Genomic DNA, 18,702 nt, shown 5'->3' with positions numbered 1-18,702 from the left:
CCCACGTCCCAGGGCAAGAAGGCTGTGCCAATGGCCTGGATTTCCATCACTACCTGATGAGTAGCTTCTCCAAGGGTTTGTGCAGAACAACAAGGCAGGGTCTGTCTGAGAGGGCTGACTGGGCCCCAGCCACAGTTGGAGACTTGGAGGGAGAACTACTGCCAAACACTTTCCTCTTTGCTTTTGGAGTTGCCTCCTTGCTCTGGACCCTGTGGGGAAAGCGCAGCTGCAAGATTCGGTCCCGTAACTCCTCCACTATCTGTCATGGCAAAAGCAAAAGGTAAACATGACCACCTTTGTCTGGAGACATAAGCTACTTAAAATAAGCTTCCAGAACAAGGGCCTGACTAAAAGGAATAGAACACTTCTTGAATATACAGATGAGCAGGAGTTAAAGTAATTTTACTTCCAAGGCACTAGCAAGACCAAGATCAAAATGACACAAGGCTCTTGGGTCCACATTTTAACCACTACAAATATTTTTAAAAGTAAAAGAGAAGTTAAAAAAAAAACTAAAGAAAATTTCAAGGCTGAAGAAATCACCTTCCATAACTCTGACGAAAACCAAACCAATTGCATGCCAGCTCCTCCACAGAAGCAAACTGAGTACCCACCCTCATTCCTCCCCTCCTCTTCTCCTCAACAGACTACAGTAAATGTAAACTAGTACATATAAGACAGAGCCAGACTGTTCCCACAGCTTCTGTGTTCCCCCACTACTGTTCACGTGTCAAAACCAAACAGCTTTGTGCCACTTGCAGATTTTCCCAGCTCACTACCTGTGGCTTACCTGCAGATGAGTTCCCTACCTTTTCATTAGAAAAAAGATCGGAAAAAACACACACACAGCTTCTGCTTTGATGAGAACAGAGCACCTTTTTCAATTTCCCTGCCTTGTTCCCTAAGACAGTTTCTGTTTCACGACACCCAATTCCTACTGCAGTTCCACAGTTGCACCCTGTATGGAGTCTCACCAAAAGCCTTCTAAAGTCAGACTGTACCAGGTGCTTTCCTTCCCTTAAACACTGGAAATTTTAATAGTTCAACACAGAAAAACCCTTCCCCTAAACAAGGTGGTTAGCTAAAAAAAAAAAAAAGATTGCACAAGATACAATTTACGATCCATGTACAGCTCCTGGTGCAATAATGATCTGGAGTTTGCCCAGAGCTGCAGGGTATGGCGCCTGTCTCACACCTTCTTCATGAGACAGGTATTAACTTACACCTGCCAGAAGGAACTCCTGCAGAAAACCTGTCACTTGGCATCAACTGCCCACTTGCTGGCCCAGCAATCAGTGCCCAAAGCCTGGATCCCCTAAAGACATGAAAGGCCAGATCCTCCAGAGTGCCAGAGCATTTAGTGTTATCTGGGTTCATTATCTCAGAAAGAGATGGTCCTCCCCATGTTTGTCACTTTCTTCTCAGACTAATCTAACACCAAAGCTAAGTGAGATAAACCAAAGATTTCTTTCAGGAAAACAAAAGATCAAGTTTTAATGATAAAGCTCCTGTTTATAACAAAAGGTTCACACAGCTTAACAGCAGGATATTTTTCTCATACTTACTGTTTCACCTAGGAACACTCAAGAGTTGTCTGAGCCATTAGAGCTCGACAAACAGTCCACACAGTAACCCCACCTTCCACATCTGACTAGGGCAGCCCATTTCTTCCAATATAAAGAGGTTATTAAAAGTCTATCTAGCAGACTTGCATCTCTTTAAAACATCTTCTGGGTATTACTTTTTTTTGCTCTCCCTGTACTGCTCATGCAGGTCATTGTTTGCATTTTAACTCAACTCCTCCTTGCCCAAATGATACAATATACATATGCAATTCACCACTCACTGAAGCAGATAGCCTAGTGAGCATGCAGTGCATCCATCACACAGGTCTTTACAGATGAGTCAGACAAGTATCTGCTCTTTCTGACAGACAGTATTGACTGTGCTTTCATCACAAGGATAGACTAGATAACCTTTGAGTCATTTCAAGCCCCACAGTCGAATTAAGCAGTGGGAAAAACATTTATGTGATCAGCTATTCTATTGATCCTTGAGTCTTTGGGTTTAGATCTTTCACAGACTTAACACAGAAAGCTTTGTCCAAACTGTCCCTTTCTGTTACTGTAACTTCACACCCATCTAAGCCTCAACATAGTAGTTAGTTACTAGAGCATACCTGCTCACAGCGTTGCCTGTGATCTAGCTACCACTTCCATATCCAGAACTTCCTGTTCTGCTCCTACCCCAAGAAGCAGCCAGCCAGCTCTCACCTTGTTCCTGGCCTGTGCAGGTGTGCCAATGGGGAACCCCAGCCGGAGAACCATGCAGGGAGCTTTGGAGATGATCCGCACCACATAAAACGAAGAAGGTGTGGGATCCTCAGAGCTAGGGAAGAGGGATTAAGACAGGGCTCAAATAGCATGGACCTTGCTGCTTTGTCGTGTCAGACCAAGCAGAGGCCTGCTTGGCAGAGCTCAACAGCCCACACAACTTGGCAAGCAACATATGTCAATTCTAGCATGCAGAAACCCCCCACCCAGCTTCCCTCTCCCTCTGGGCTGTGCCTGGAACACAGTGGCAGCAGTTCAGAATACACAGAGTTACATACTCACTCGTGTTGCTCTTATCCTTTCTCTAGACAATTGCTTCCAGACCATCACAGCGTACTGGTCTAACTGGATCTTTGGTCTGGACATATGCCCAATTCCCCACACAGGGCTGTTTCAGAGTCACTCACCCATGTATCAGTTTGACGTAGGAGTAGCCCTCCACCAACACGAAGCTGCTCCAGTCCCGCAGCAAGGAGGTGAGTGCCGAGTGAGAGATGCGGCACTGGATAGTGCTGTAGCGGCCATTGTTGCCAGGCGTGTGAAGGTGCTTGGGTACCGGCCTGCAGAGTGTGGCAGAAAGTAATTTAAAACCCAGTTTCTCTTCTTCACAGACTTTGCTACATCTGTTCCAACTTATTCGCTGTCTGGTACATCAGCCTTCTTCCTCCACAACAGCCAATATTCAAGCACCTTGCCTGCCTGTGCCTGTTGGAGAGAGCCACACTCCCTGAGCGCACAGGGATCCTGCTCTCCACCTTGCATTGTTTCTCTTTCCATACAATATATAGCTATTATTCACATAACTTTGCAACTAGGACCAGCCGCAGGAAAACATCTTTTGGTGAAGATGTTTTCCAGCAGCAAATGAAAATGTGTGGGATAGCTTCAACTGGATGGTCCAGACCCCCTGCCATCAGGAAATCTAAACCCAAGAGGGACTTGAGAAACAATTTATGGTCCTGAGAAGAGCCTCCGCTCTTGACAAAGATGACTTCCTAACCCACAGTCTCTCTCAGATAAATCAGCCTTCACCATCCACCAGGTCCCACTAGCAAGGATAGCTGCAACTCCACAACTAGACTGAACTGCATGCCCTGCTTTCCCAGGCTCACTGTGCACATGAGCTCAGTCCTGCCAGTTACATACGTGTCATGCTCCAGAAGGAGGACTATACGATGCATGTGCAGCCACCTCTGCCAGAAGTTGGCATCCATGGAAAGGATAGGCTTCCAGTAGGAGGCAAACTGGGAATGGCTTGAGTCAGATCCACTGTGTTGCAGGGATAGCACCTGAAAAAATGACAGGGCAATATTTAGCAAGAAACTGTCTGGTTCCATCTAGAAAGAGCAGGAATTTCTCTAGCATCTGAGTTGTTTAGGCCTAGAAGGCTAGCCACATCCCTAGCTTCCGCCAACTGCCTCTTAGCAGAATAACTGAGTGCACTGACATCGAAACAGGCAGTACAACATAAGCAAAAAGAAATTAAGTTCCAGAAAAGTCAAGTTAATTAGGAGTTTAACTACTTAGCATCAAGTAAATCAACCATGGAAAAGATGGCATATGTAATGGTGTGCTTTCTGATTGAGAGAGGTATATATGGCTTGTGTCAGCAGAGCAATTAAACACTGAGATAACTCATCTGAGAGTGCTCATGCAAATAGGGTACCAGCAATGGGTGGCATTATACAACTCTAACATGTTTGTATGGTAACACTGTGATTCCACCAATTATAACAACTCTGCTGACACAGAAGTAAAATGGCAGTTAGCCATAAGATGGGATGCTCCAGAAATTCTGTGGGATATAGAACCCTACATAGTGGAAAATTTACTAGGCAAACCTGAAGCAGTAAAGGGCTTAAGCAATAAAATTAAAAGCATAGTTCTCTTAAATGAAAGTTCCCCTAGCTTTTATATCTGCTAGACATCTTCTACCAAGGCCAAGGACATTGCTAGCAGGCAACAGATAGTATTCTAGCACTTCTGCTCAGTGAGCTTCAATGAGTTTGAACACTGCAGTGGAAACTATTAGCTCGTATTTTGTTTAGTTTCTGCTGTGCAGATGGCAAGTATGTCTCTTGCACCTTCCACACCAGTGCTTAGAGTAATAACCCTATTAAACAACAACTATTCAGCACATCCTATACCTTCACCTCATGGTGCTGAGCTACATCACCAAGGCACAAGACTGTCAGCAGCAACTCCATACATACGAGGTATCCACTGAAAAAAACACGTCAAAAATAAGCATATCAGCCTTCCCATCAGTCTCGCACACCACATCACCTCAGGTAAAGGCTTCACAGAACACAGGAGACTTGCTACTTGGTGTAGCTGCAGCAATAAAGACATAGGGTGATGTCTCAGAGGGGAAAAAGTATGGGATGGGATGTTCACTGCATTGCACCTGAACTCTGTTACTGAGCAGGACAAAGAGCAAGAGATGAAGCCTGACAGTTACAGAAGATCTTGATTGCCTGTTGGGATCAAGCATCCCTGATACAAGACAGAATAGGCAGAAGTGACAATCTATTCCACATCAAATAGGAGAGAGAGAGAGAACATACCGGAGTGGTGGAGCCTGGGGGGATGTAGAAGAGGGGAACCCCATTCTTGGTGCTTTCAGGAATGGTGAAGTGTTCTGGGACTGTGTCAAAAGACTGCAGGTGAACCAACATCTGATCTGTCTGGTTGATGCTGAAAGAGAAGAGGCAGTTAGCCACAAAAGCCCAGGCTCTCCCCTGTGCTGCCCGAGTCAGCCCCATGCCTGCCCACACAGCACCTCCTATGTATTGGGAACCCATCTACACCAACATAGTTTTCTAGGGCAATGCTGGGATACAATGCCTGATTGCAAACAGCATGTTAAGGGAGTTCAAGTATAACAATCTAATATATAAGGAGGATGATCAGAGTCAGGAATGAAGTGCTAAAAAAGGAACGTGCCAAATAGCAGGGAGTAATGGTTATAACCCACAGGCCCTTTAGGCCGAGGGACAGGAGGTGTCGCTCCTAGCATGACCATCCCGCACAGCTGCAAGGCTATGCTGTAAGAACTTCCATGGGAAGGCAGTCAGAGTTAAGGTTTGCATCACAGGATCAGGACTCAGGGGCAGCAACACCTTCACCATGAAGCAATCTTACAGACTAGGTCACAGGCCAGTGCAAGTCTTTTCCTTGGCTAGACAGCAAGCTTGTCGCCAGTCACACCTCTTCCTCCGAACACATTCCTTTGGGACCCTGGGATGGGATGGCCACCTGTATAACCCATGCCCCAGCATGCCAAGAAAGGAATTTCTTGGTTAGATCAGACACTGGGAACTGCTGCGGATGGTCTGGCTCACCTCTGCAAGGTGTTCCAGAAGCGCCGGATAACTGTTGTGCGGTACAGACTGGTGATAGGCTTCCTCATGGTGCAACTGATGTCATGCAAGATGTCATAGCTTCCCTCCATCGTCACCTCCACCCATGTGCTGCGCTTTGATGGGTCCAGGGGCCAGGGTGTCACAGCTAAGTACTCTATCCTCATGTTATGCTTCCAAAGGAGCACTAGTTTCACCTCCAACTGAGATCCACCTGAATGGAAGCAGAGGAATAACTTAAAGTGCTTGTTTGGTTCACATCTGACTTTAACTAGGACCAGGGACTCCCGAGTACAGTGAGATTGTTTGATTGCTATGAGGAGGACAAAGTAATCTAACAACTGTTTGCTCTAGCTGAAGTCATTCTCTCTCCTCCCCAACAGAGGGAGGCTTTGCTTACACAGTAGCATTTGGTGAACAGTTCTTTAAACGTACATGTAGTGTCTACACTAAAGAAGACAACTGAAACTCAGAGGAGGTGCTGACTTTTGCAATGGGCTCTCTTCTTCACAGCCTCATCTTTGTTTCCATGAAAACTGTTGCTTTGCACAGATGAGCAGGGCCTTTAAGCTAAGTTTTCTCATCTGCACTCTGCAGAGTTAATCCATCCCATTGTAGAAACGTGGACATTTGGACACAATGGGTCCAGATCATAAACAACCTGGAAGATGAGGCCGAATTCTTGAACAAACTCCATGTTCTTCCTGCACTGACAGTATTCCATGCAATCTAGAACTTCAAGGATCAAAAGCTTCTCACCATGTTTATTCTCTTCTCTTTCCAAAGGTAAGAAGTTAAGAATGAATATTCACCCATTCTTCAAACTGTATATTTCTACCTTCTTCTTTAAGGGGGCCATTGCATCTCTAGCAAGATTAACACAAACACCTGACAGCAAGCCTCACTGAGCCAGAAGAGCAGAAAACTGTCACACTCCTGCTGACTGTGCGTGTGTATTCGTACCAAAACAACTCAGGGAAACACGTGACTTTCTATAACAGTGCCACGCTGCTGTTTCAACTGCTCAATCATCTATTTTGATGTCCAGCCTGCTCTATAGTTTGCCAGCATTTGTGAGATAAGTGATTGGATGTGCTGGAAATCGTCCGAACAGGTCATCAGCTTGGATCCTATGTTTTCTGCAGAGTTGCATTTGCTGCTGTCATCGGCACATCATGCCATCCCCTTCACAGGCCAATTACACTCCATTTTAAAGCCATCTTGCTTTTTGCTCCTATGGTCCCTGCTGGGTGGCTCCCTCGGGAGTACTCTTCCCCCGTCAATGTTTAGAAGAAACCTTCCAAAGCACATGCCAAATTCATGCTTGGTTGTTCTTTTGATAAATTATTTTTATTATAGAAATGAAGCTTCTTAGAACATTGACAAGGAGTGTGCACTAGGGGATGAAATCCTTACCCAGTTTTAGCTGTTACTGTGCAGGTTAACAAGCCATGGTCATCAGCCTACGACAGAATTTTTTCCCCTTAACAGTCCCAGACCTTCCTGCACCTCAATAATTCATCTTTCCTGAACAAAGACGATCAAAGGTGTGCACTATATTTCACCTGTATTCTATCTGAAGTATTACCAGGATTTTATTTAAGGTCACTAATATTTTCCACAATGGATTCTTTGCATTACTATAAATGCATTTGCCAGGGTTGTACCATCTGTTGTTTCCATATGAAGATTTTCTAGCTTATCAGAGAGACTAAACAAGAATTTATAAATTTGTCTCTTTCCATTTCATACTGCCACCTCACTCGTTGCTTTAGCGCTCATCTGCTGCTTTCTGCACAATATTTTGGTTCCCATAACGAAGCCTTTCTATTTCATCAACAGCAAACATGATAACTAAATTCCTACATTTTTTGCCTAGATTGTTAATGAAAATGTTTCCTACTTTCACTTGCGTTTCCATTAGTCATCCTGGCTTCACTCCTATGATCCAACAAAAGCAAAACTAAAAGCACGGGCACAGTATTTGTTTACTTTGAAGTCATACCTAGATGAATCTTTAGCTTGTTCTTATTGCAAAGCAATCTATTTCTGATTCGTGAATTTATAGCTAAAAAAAAGGTTTTGCTGCTTTGATTTCGTTCACAAAGTCCAGCTGTGGTTTTCAGAAAACTCACCTTGTCTTCCCAATTCCTGACACTAAGAACAGCCATTCTCACTGGCCAGCTATTTTTGGTGCTGGACTGTTTCACACAGGAAGATGAGGTTTTCAGAAACATCCTCCAGGCTCTCCTCAACACACAGTGACACAAAATGGGGAGTGAGACGTGCTTTTTGTTAAAGAGGGCAATCCTCTGACATTGTCCAAGAAAGAAACAGAAGAGGAGCTGAGCTCCATTACATGCCATGGTCCCACAGCTTCTCAGACACAGCTTCTCCCCCTTAAATACCTTCCAATCCTCCCCCTTTCAAAAGCACTTCTGCATGCCTAACTAACCGTAATAGCCTTCTAAATGCCTATATATATCTAAATTCAAATAGTGAGGGTAACCAGACCACTTACAAATATCACAAACAACCTCTCCAGGCAATTCTGAGCGCAAAGCTAGCTATTTATTCTATTTTGCCTTTGGCAAAGTGAAGCAGAAAACCAACAGTGTCAAAGTTCACAACTGCACTCTCTCCTCTTGCTTCACAGACAGATGGCTCCTTAACAGCCTTTAGTTTGTAAGTTTTGGCAAAAGCTTTTAGCAATCCAGGTTAATTAACTGTTCTTTGTTATATACGTCTCTACAGAATGGACCAGAGAGCCCTGATTAGCCAAATATGCTTTTCCTTAGCATGTAAATTCTTTTGTAAATTCTGCTTTAAGATGTTAGTTCAACAATTTTTATGACCACAGCCAGCAACTCCCCAGTCCATTTAGCCTTCCCAAACTATCGGCTACTATTCTGAAGGCTGGCATAGAAATACTCACTGTATTTTTAATAGCTCAGGCATTTCATTTTTAAATTCCTTCTAAAAAAGGTAATCAAAATACACAGTAAGTATTCCTCAAAGAGCTAGACAGTGCTCAAAGGCAAGAAAAAAGGAAAGGAGAAAGATGTTGTGTATGTTTATCCTATTCTTACTCCTTCCTGTGCACCTGCCCATAGATACTCATCACAGAATGTAACTCTGATCCAGTGCAGCTGCTCTTGTGCTCTCTGCTCTTGTAAAAATGGAAAGCCAATCCATGTAGCATTCCCAGGGCTAAAAGGCAGCAGGAAGATACTTAGAGAAAAGTGCAGGGAGCATGGCGAACATGTGGTGATATTTCTGATACATTCCTCCAGATCCAGGAATTTGCTGCTTTATGATACCCTGAGCCAGAGGTTATAGCTACACCTTTCTGCAAAAAGGTACAACGTGAACTTGTCTGATTGCTTTTTGAATGGTTCACACCTGCTACCTCTTCCAGCATTTCTATACAGGACTTCACAGTGACCAAGAGCACTTCACCATTGCTACCAGATTAAATAAAGGCTCTTTCTCCAGAGCTGTCCAAGCTGTAAGCGCATTGATGCATAGACGAATGAAAGACACAATACTGAGCACAGCTTGGACAGTAACTGACTTGTCAGACTGTTTCACAGACAATCCTAGACAAGGAGAGTGCGATGGGCCTAATCTGCCTGGATTTAAGGGAAGTATCTCATACCACACGTACAGGAGATTAGTGAAAGCAATCTGCAGACATTCTCCATGGGAAACCTTAGCAGATTCTTACTTTTAATAAAAAACTCCTCAAACAAGAAATCAGGGGTATACCTGGAAGACCAACTTTAGAAGTTATCCCTCCTAACATGACTGTTAGCAACCTTCCCAAGAAAGCTGGTTTAGATCCATTCAGTTTGTAAGAAGCATCAAGCCAGAAGAACTACAATTGCCAGTCATCACACACGAATATTGAGCTGAACTGAGTGAGATGAACTTAAGAGGAACTTAAGAGTACTATTATGTGAAGAACAGCAACATTTAGGGACTGCTAATCAAACAAACAAAAAACAATAAAACCCCTCTAAGGACTCCTCAGCTGGAAGCAAAGGTGCATGAAAGATGCAGGGATTTCTGTGGTAACAATGCAATGCAATAATGAAGAAAGCTCATACGATTCCTAGTCTATCAGATATGATATTTTACTTCAGAACAAGTATTAGTGTTGCTGAACAAGGCACTGACAAAACCACATTACGCTTAACTGTTTCAAGAAATATGAGATCAAACTGTGAAAACAGAACAACTGAGGGAGGAAAGAAAAAGTGCTATTAAGATGAATAAACAGAACAGAAAGCCTACCCTTACAAAAGAAGCCCGAAACATTGGCTTGCTTAACCTGCCAAAAGGGAGGTTACAAGGAGAAAGGCATTGTTCTTAAATACATTTGTGCAATGCCAGAGAGAGAAAGAGGATAAACTTAATCAAGGATAATAAAGTCACACAGATCTAATTTGGTCTGAGTCAGTTTAGAAAGGAAGCTAGAGAAAGAGCAATGAAGCTCTGGGATATTCCTCCAAGCAGAGCAGTGGCATAAGATATTTACATGGTTTTAAGGCAGACCACAGTAAATTAATAGAAAACATCATATGGCAAGTTTGGAATGATTTTCTGATATAAAACATATTCTGTATACCAATATCCCAAAAAGAATAATGAAGACACTGGATCACCATGTGTTGTACACGTTCACGCTGTGTTTTAAGAATCCCATCATCCAGGCTTTCTGCTGATCGTTATGACAGTCAAGAACAATTTCTTCTCTTGCTTGCAATTCATACCCTGTATTTGTTTTTTCATCTCCCCTTCAGTTAAAGCACTACCACTAGTCACAGCTGGAGATGGAAAGTTAAGCAGGGTTTAGTGGCACTCCTTAGGATAACCAAACCCCTCAAGGTCCCTAGTCAGCAGCTAGTTCTCACACTCCAGGTGCCATAATCTCTAGAGTGCCAGATGAGAGAACAGCACCACTGGATAGTTTTATATTCTTCTAGTATTGGTCATGGTCCTGACTGATCTGGCACTTTCACCTAATAATATTGTTGTTTCCCCCAATTTCTTCCTTTGGAAGACTGCAGTTTGGAGGCATTAAATCTGCTATACCAAAGGGCTCAACTTTGTGTTAGTATTCTGGAGTGCATCGAACAAAGGACTAGAAAGGGATGAAAAAAAAGGAGAAATATAGAGGAAATTGCAGGAAACTCTGCAAAACCCCAAGTTCTGTCACTAGTTTTCCTGCAATTCTGGATACTCATGTCCAAGACACAGAGGGTCACAGTCTGTCTGTCCCTCCCTAGGCACTTATAGCCACAGAGGATGAGCCTGGCAAGTGCACAACTGCACAACAACACTAGACAGTCCTGTGTCAGGCAATTATTCAGGAAAACAAACTTACAGTTTGGAGAAAATGGCTCTTTCCCAGAATACCAGCCACTCTACTGAGATGGCAGACCCTGCACTTTCCTCTAAACAGTTGAGAAGAGTCCTGCCTGAGCCTCCAGCCCCCAACGCCCCTACAGTCACCTTTTGTGATGCTGACTTCACGGATGCTGTAGCCCTCACGCAGTCGGACCGAAACAATGCTCACAAGGTCAGCATGCACCTCCTTCTCAGTGTGCTTCTTCCTCCTCATGGCCAAAGCAGGGTTGCTGCTTGCAGACACCAGATGCTCATTGAACAGTCTGTGCTGGGACACTACAAAAAACAGAGATTGGGTTGCAAGAGAGCAACGCTCCTGTTCCTCATCCTACAGCAACAGCCCTCCTAAAGAGCTATACAAAAGCTGCCAAGAACACTCACTGGCTTGAAGAATAGTACATCCTTCAGGCACCACTTACACCCACTCCTGATTCTGCAATGCAGCAAACAGGTCCACTAGTGTGGCCAAGAGGCCTGGGAAAGGGGTAGGGTGAGCTGCCAGGCCCTGCTTACTCAGAGACAACCTTTGTGACAAGGCACGTGTTCAGCCTAGACAGGCAGAAACTGCACAGCTCTTGCAATAATCACACAGCAAGCTTTTGGGCTTTACCCCTTTCACTGGAAAGCCGTGAATTCTCAGGTGCTTTCTAAAAGGTATCAGGATGTGGAAGCCTTGAGTTTAAACCACTAACATCTGATCTTAAGATTCAACTTTTACAACTCCCAGACCAGCTCTCTTCAAACTTCTCACTGTGTGTGGCTTCTGCTGCCAAGTTACAGAAAGTGCAGATGGCACTAGCATATCGCCAGGGCACGAAATGTGTTTCCACGTTTTCTGTTAACTAATCTCTCCTGGCATACTCTCAGTCACTAACATTCACAAAATAAGAACAACAGACACACATTTGGGACAGTTCTCAGGGGTCTAGTTTTTCAATCCAAACTGCCATCTGCAAGCCTGTTTAGGACAAGCTCTCCAAAATATCCCCATCTGTGAGCTAGCCAGTGTGCGGGAAAAGTCAGACAAAGGCTTCTCACCCTCTCCAAGTCCCAACACAGCAGGCCTAACTGCAGTTTGCTAAGTGAAGTTCACAGAAAGGGGAACAGTGCAAAATGGGACACTAGTTTTCCGCAATTCACCCAATTCCTGGAACCAGGAGGGGAGTCACAGATGAGGCTTCGTGGCCCAATTGTGCCCAAAGCCTACAGGAGGCTTGGCCCAGACGGGACAAGGGAGAGCATCAGCATAACCAAGCCCGAGGGAGTCACCCCAAAGAGGGGTGCTGCAAGACATCCATCTGCTGGAAGGAGGACATGCACATTCCTCACCGCAGTAGTATTCTGGATTCAGGGACTCCCCAGTACGCAGAAAGGAGTACAGCAGAAATGCCTTGTGATACACATTCAGATCAAGGCTCAGGGGATCCAGCTCAGGGCACGTGGAGAGGTAAGCACCAAAAGTGGCCATGGCAATGAATTTCATCAGTTCCACATTGGGAACATGGCCAAAGCTGCAATCGTACGAGTAGACACCGCCCACCTACGGGATGGATAAAGAAGAAACCTGAGAGTACAGCAGTGCTGAGGACAAGGCAGAGGACTAGCAAAAGGCCTCAAACAGGAAGGGAGGTCCCCTCTTCCCCTCTGGAGGTGAACACTACCGACAGCAACCCACCTTCCTCCCTCTGGCAGGCAGCAGCCCCCACACTCCCTGCTAATGGCAGACATACCTGTACAAAGGAGCAGGCCACTGTGCCACTGCGGAGCTGGTTGAGTAAAGTCTCACACACAGACACATCAGGGACGCTAGTCACACCATCCGTAATTATTATTATACCTGTAAATAAGGCAGTATCTTAGTGCATCTTCCATCTCAATCAGCTACCAATCTCTCAGTATATGCACCAGAGATAAAATTTAGGCAGGGCAAAAGCAAGAAGGAAAATACTTTGGTTTAGAGCTTCCAAGGCATTCTGGACCTGGCAAACTTCCTGACCAGGTACAGCAAAGCACTCTGGCAGGGCACAGCTCTGCAAACCCTGGGTTATCCCGAGCAACAGTCATAGCTGTGCTTCCTCACAAACTCCCTGATGCTGACACGTGGCACGTGGCACTGTGATGTTGTCCCCATTCCTACAGAGCACAGAGCAAAAGCTGCTCTGGAAATTTCATCCCTAACAGAAGGGTCCGCACATCAGCCCTTTTAAAATTAATCTCAGCCCAAGGCAGGAGGAATACAACCCTTCGCAAACAACTGGGCAAACCTTAACCCAGAGTACAAAGACAACCTGCGCTGGAGTTGGAGGGCAGCAGCTGCAGTGCTAGGATCCCCTGCCGAACCATGCTGACAAGGCCAACATCAGCAGTGACAACAGACACACTGGGCTTCCTCCCAGATGACTCCTGCACATCACCAGGGCTCTCTTGGCTCAGGGGCGACAAATCCACCTGGAAAAGTAAAAAAAGACCCACAAGGCCCCATGGGGCAGACTTCAGCCTAGCTCTAGTTCTCACTCTCCCAAACAGCCTTCAGTCTAGCAGCCCCATGGTACCACAGCCCTAAAGCAGACTCCAATTCTAGTTTTATTGCCGAAGTCCTGGTCACTTGGGCCCCTTAGAACAGCTGGGCAAGGCTGCTCAGGGGCGGAAGAAGGGGACAACATGCTCAGAACTTTATTATAACCTGATTTCTCACAGAAGGGGAAAGAAGAGACACTTTGGGGTCACTAAAGCTCCTCTGCAGAGCAAAGCAGTTCTCAATTAAAGACATGGTGAACATCTCTTTTTTTCCTTGTCATTTAACAGAAGCTGAAGCTATTCAGCATCTACTTAAGTAAAGCCCAGAAATGCTGGAGAGGCAGAGACAGCTATGTCTCACTTATGAAGCACTGCAGCAGAGGGGGTAAGGAACCTCGTAAGGACAAAGTCTAGTGCCTATATATTTAACCCTGTTCAAATGGCAGTTATGCCATGCTAATATAAGCAAGTGCGAGTAGGCTTCTCTTGCATCTTCTATGAAGAACAGCCCCCAGGCAAAGCCTGAAATTTGTATAATTACATGGGTGACAAACCTACTGCGTTCACAGCCCCGTCATCTCCAGCAGGCTCTGGCAGTTCAACCCTGTAAAAAACTATTGCTTCATTTTTACCGCTAATACAGAGAATGGGAAGACCCTCCCCTGCAAAGTTACAGATGATTTGAGCTGGTAAAAGAAAATTAGAACTAACTAAACTTTTGTTCTGCACAAATGGGAGCAGTCTGTGGCTGTAAGCAAAAAGTCTGACTACCCATCACTTTAATTGGCCAGATGCCTTAAATTCAGACACTTGTTGATAATGATACAGCTAACAACTTCAAAAGTAAAAAAGTTTCAGTCCCTGCCCTTCCCCTGGGGCCTCACACCTCCACCCCACAGCCTGTGGCAGGACTTGCCAGTCCCTCTGGCCTGCAAGTGCATCTTTTCCCCCATCCACACGGAAGTTATAGGGTTGTTTACCATGAGAGAAATAATGCAACAAACAAGAATGCATACAAAACACTGCAAAAATGCCAGATGGACACACTGGTAAAGGTATTTACTTCCTGCAATCTTCCTTCTGTTCCAGGACTGACAGTCTTAGCATTCAAAGATATAAATTTCACCTAGAATATGAGATTTGAAGCACTTCAGATACGCAACTGCAATAGACCTCCAGTAGCCTCTTGCTCATCTGATTTTGAGACTGTTTTTTTTCTTAACATGGCAGTATCACAATGTAACCTTCACATTCTTCATTTCCAAGATCGCAAGAGATGATCTTGATGAGAAATCCATGGTCATTCTGAATCCCTACAGAGTCTCACTTTTAATTTCATCCTAAACTGTATTTTATAGTGCTATCATTAACTTGCTGATACTTATATCTGTGGCTACTAAACAGCATCTGCCACAGATTTCAAGCACTATTAGAAACTGCACCGTCTGTTTACTCAGTTTCACGGTCAGTTTTCATGGTAACAAGGAATGTAACAAGGGCCAAGGGCATATTTGCAGCTCTTTATAGATTAATGATATGGGCATAATAACCTCTCCCACCATCTTCTTCAGAGAGCACATCCTACAGTTTGTCCCATGATGTACAAGAAGTCAGGCTGCTTTATTGCACAATAGTCTTGGGGAAGGTAACCATTCTCATCAGTCCTTCTAAACACTTACTGGTTCTGCTTTCCTCAGTGTTCATGCCTCGTTACTGGATCCCACAAAGTTATCTTATAAACTCCTTAGCTGTTCCTTCTCCAGACCTATGCTGCTGTTCCTCTTGCCACCCCACCACAGAGGGCACTCAGAGTGCAAATCTGCAGGAAACCAGACCCCAACTGCCTCTGCCCTCCTCACCTGTGGTCTGGGTTCATACTGTTGCTGGAGCACCTCTGCCACTTTGTTCTCAAAGGCACATAGCTGTGTGTAAACTTGGTGCAGAAAGGCCTCTCGCTTTGTTTCATCCAGCTGACAGCCCTGGAACAGTACCTGGCCCAAGGACACACATGTCAGTCACCAAGTTAAGCTTTGTAGTACCAGCCCCCAAAATGGTACACAGGAGCACAGTTCTGCACGGGTAAGTTCAGACACATCCCTCACAAAGTACAGGTACAGCACAGGCCTCTTCTCACTATTACTGCTCAGCGCCAACTGCCTGCGGCATCTGCAGCGCACATTGCAGCAGATGCTGACATCACTCTTTGGGAAATGTCCTTCTTGGGCAAGAAATTGCTACTTCATTTACCTTCTTCCAGGATAAACAGTTGTCAGGAGAAAGCAACGTGGGATCCTTGTTAGAAGCCATTAAGCTGATATTTCTAAGACAGGCCTCTTTGCTCTAATCTAACTCACCTACAGACTGATCCAATTACCTTCCAGTAAGTGGCTGGACAAGGGAATAGCAAATTGAAATAAAGAATAAAAATTAAACTGGACATTACAAAAGAGGCTGAGTGATGCAACAGAGTGAGCCTGCCACCACAGAAACTCCCCAAACTGATAGGCATGACACTTATGTTCACAGATGCCACCATTGTACAGGCAATCTCTGTCCACAACCAGGAGGCAAAGAAGATATGTGTAGACAAAGAACTCAACAGACGGGTGGGACAGTGCATGTTATCCACATTGTCTCAACCTCAGATGGGTAAGACCTCATAGTGACATAGGAAAAGTTAATTATTGCAATATAGACAAGCTTTCCTGGATAAGTGATAAACATATATGCCTTTTCCCCCATAAAAGGAAATAAAAACAAAGCCTATCCAGTTGTACCCAGAGATTACAGTTCCTGGCCTCAAACAATAAATGGGTCTTTAGAGAGATCCAAAGAAGAAAAATATAGCAACTTCAGAGTGCTCAATTTAGTCTAAACAGGGGAAGATACCCAGGCAAGACACGATGATGTCTGCTGGACAAGATGACATACAAAACATCATTGGCAAATGGCGAAATTCCAAGCACTATACAGACCATTAAAGGCTTGGACAGAGGCGGGCTGGGGACAGAGAGGGAGGGAACAAGCATAAACTAACAGGCTCCTCCTTTTACGACCCTCTTTCCGTGGTATTAACAAAGGGATGAAATATGCCATCAGAAACGTGAAAATAATGTGAAAATATGGTGAAGTGGAAGGAATCAAGGATGAACTTCAAAAACCACATTGCCACCATGAACCAGGCTTTAATTTATTAAACAGACATGCCTCGGCTCAAGTAAAATCTTTTTGATAATCTCAATCCTGAGGCCAGCTGCTCTCGCCAGCAAGGAGAAACATATTCATACCAGTGCAAAAAGAGACCAAGGTTTGTAGGAATAGGCAATTATCATTGGATAAACCACTGCTACACAGTTGGAGCAGGCAGATAAGCTAATTATGACAGGCCAAAAAGAATTAATCAACAGAAATTAAAAAACAACAACAAGCATACATTTGACATGAGGGAAATACTGCCCGTGGCCCAGTCTGAGACCGTGCCTGTGGGTGGTGTTCTGTGCTGGGCCCTGCTCCCCAAGGAGAAACCTCCACTTCCTGCCCAGAAAGGAGAAGTTGCTCACGTACACTTCCCCACCACACCAGGCTGCATATTTTAATGAGACAAGTCTGCAGCACCACAGATAACTGAGCCCAGCTACCACATGGCCCTACTTTTCTCAGCATTCACAGGAAGTCCATACAGTGAGCTGCTCATGCACTGAGCCATGCAAGGCAGAGGCTGAACTTTACCTGATGGGCCTGCAGGCCAATGATGGAGGAATACGCCTGGATGGTGACAAAGATCTCTGGCTGGTAGATAATGTCTGAACCAGGAATACGAAAGGGTCTTAACAATCCCACCAAGCATCGGGAAAGGGCATGAAACACTTCATCAAAAATTATCTCCCCTGTTGAGTCATCCTACAGAAACACAGAAAGGGAATAGCTTTTTCATCTCCTAGGACTTCCAATATCCCTGCTGGTTGCCCCACCATGCAGAGCCAAAGCAAACATCCTTCTGCAATGGCAGCAGGATTAAAATGGCAGCTCCCCATAAACGAAAGTCACACACTGAGCAGAGAAACAGGATCTGCCATTAAGCTGCCTAGCTAGGAGCACTGCATGCCTCTGCCCTGGGAAAAGCAAGACTTCTGCAAAAGTTAAGACTAACATATGGAGCAATAATCTTTCACAGCAAATAGAAACAGGTCCAACCTTTTAACCCAGAACACCCCAAAGAGGCAGTTTCTGCACTTACCACAATCCCTGTGGAAGGGCTTAGATCAAGTTCAATCACAAATCGGTACTGGCGGGCCAGAAAGGTGACCCGTGTAGAGGGCACAAGCAGATAGGGCCTGGGCTGAACAGGCTCGTCTGGCTGCCACCCATTAGGCAGGATGCTGAGAACATCAAGTTCATTTTCTGACTTTATCTACAAGAACAAGTAAATGTACATGAGAGAACACCAAGCCAAGCCGAGGGAAGACTCAGAGAAAGGAACTGGGCTAAAATCTTCTGCAAAGCCCAATGGTGCAGAGCTAGCTTGCCACATTAGACTGTGGCAACACCACCCAGCCCTGGGCATCAACTCACCAGCTCTGGCTCAGGCACAGCCCAGATGACCTGATGGAGTCGGCTGAGGACCCAGGCGAGGCGCACGTTGCGGGAGATGCGATAGTCTTTCTTCATCAGGAGAAAGACGTGCCCTGCCTCCTCCACCTGCGGCAGGAGCACAGCAGCACAGGTCACCCCAGGGCTCGCCGGGCACCCCAAGTGGGCACCCCGGACAGCTCCCAGCCCTGCCGCTCACCCCCAGGCTGCTTCGGCCCCGCACCCCTCGCCTTCCCCCACAGGCCAGGCCAGGCCAGCCCCGGCCAGGCCAGCCCCGCTGCTCCGCACTGCGGCCCTATCCCCCGCACTGCGGCTAGCCTTCGCCTCGCTCCTGCCCCTGCTCCCCGATTTCTCCCTCCCCAGCTCCCCCAGCCCGCTCCTACCTCCGAGTCAGGCCTCTCGACGGCCGCCATTTCCGGGGCGGCCCCGCCCCGCGCCCTGTGACCTCCGCCCTCGCGCCCGCCCGGCCCCGCCCCCCGCGGCGCGCA

The 18,702-nt window shown here is 45.7% G+C and overlaps 1 protein-coding gene across 5 annotated transcripts in view; it reads right to left on the bottom strand.

Annotated features, from left to right (window-relative positions):
* Nucleotides 1–18,627, bottom strand: part of SZT2 (SZT2 subunit of KICSTOR complex) — a 58,385-nt gene extending 39,758 nt beyond the window's left edge. For all 5 annotated transcript variants that reach the window (XM_086462866.1, XM_086462863.1, XM_086462865.1 and 2 more), the window contains exons 1-15: nt 18,598–18,627; nt 18,197–18,322; nt 17,862–18,035; nt 17,354–17,524; nt 15,484–15,615; nt 13,396–13,555; nt 12,838–12,944; nt 12,437–12,647; nt 11,213–11,383; nt 5,678–5,909; nt 4,901–5,030; nt 3,480–3,622; nt 2,741–2,893; nt 2,274–2,388; nt 54–259 (exon numbers count right to left, since the gene is read on the bottom strand). In XM_086462866.1, the coding sequence (XP_086318992.1) occupies nt 54–259; nt 2,274–2,388; nt 2,741–2,893; nt 3,480–3,622; nt 4,901–5,030; nt 5,678–5,909; nt 11,213–11,383; nt 12,437–12,647; nt 12,838–12,944; nt 13,396–13,555; nt 15,484–15,615; nt 17,354–17,524; nt 17,862–18,035; nt 18,197–18,322; nt 18,598–18,627 (2,261 nt within the window). The remainder of the gene's footprint in view (nt 1–53; nt 260–2,273; nt 2,389–2,740; nt 2,894–3,479; nt 3,623–4,900; nt 5,031–5,677; nt 5,910–11,212; nt 11,384–12,436; nt 12,648–12,837; nt 12,945–13,395; nt 13,556–15,483; nt 15,616–17,353; nt 17,525–17,861; nt 18,036–18,196; nt 18,323–18,597) is intronic.
* Nucleotides 18,628–18,702: the final 75 nt, after the last annotated feature.

This window comes from Leptosomus discolor, chromosome 3 (assembly GCF_034619465.1).
Source record: "Leptosomus discolor isolate bLepDis1 chromosome 3, bLepDis1.hap2, whole genome shotgun sequence".
Classification (NCBI taxonomy): Eukaryota; Metazoa; Chordata; class Aves; order Leptosomiformes; family Leptosomidae; genus Leptosomus; species Leptosomus discolor.
The sequence above is the reverse complement of the archived record's forward strand: the minus strand, read 5'-3'. Positions and strand labels throughout refer to the sequence as shown.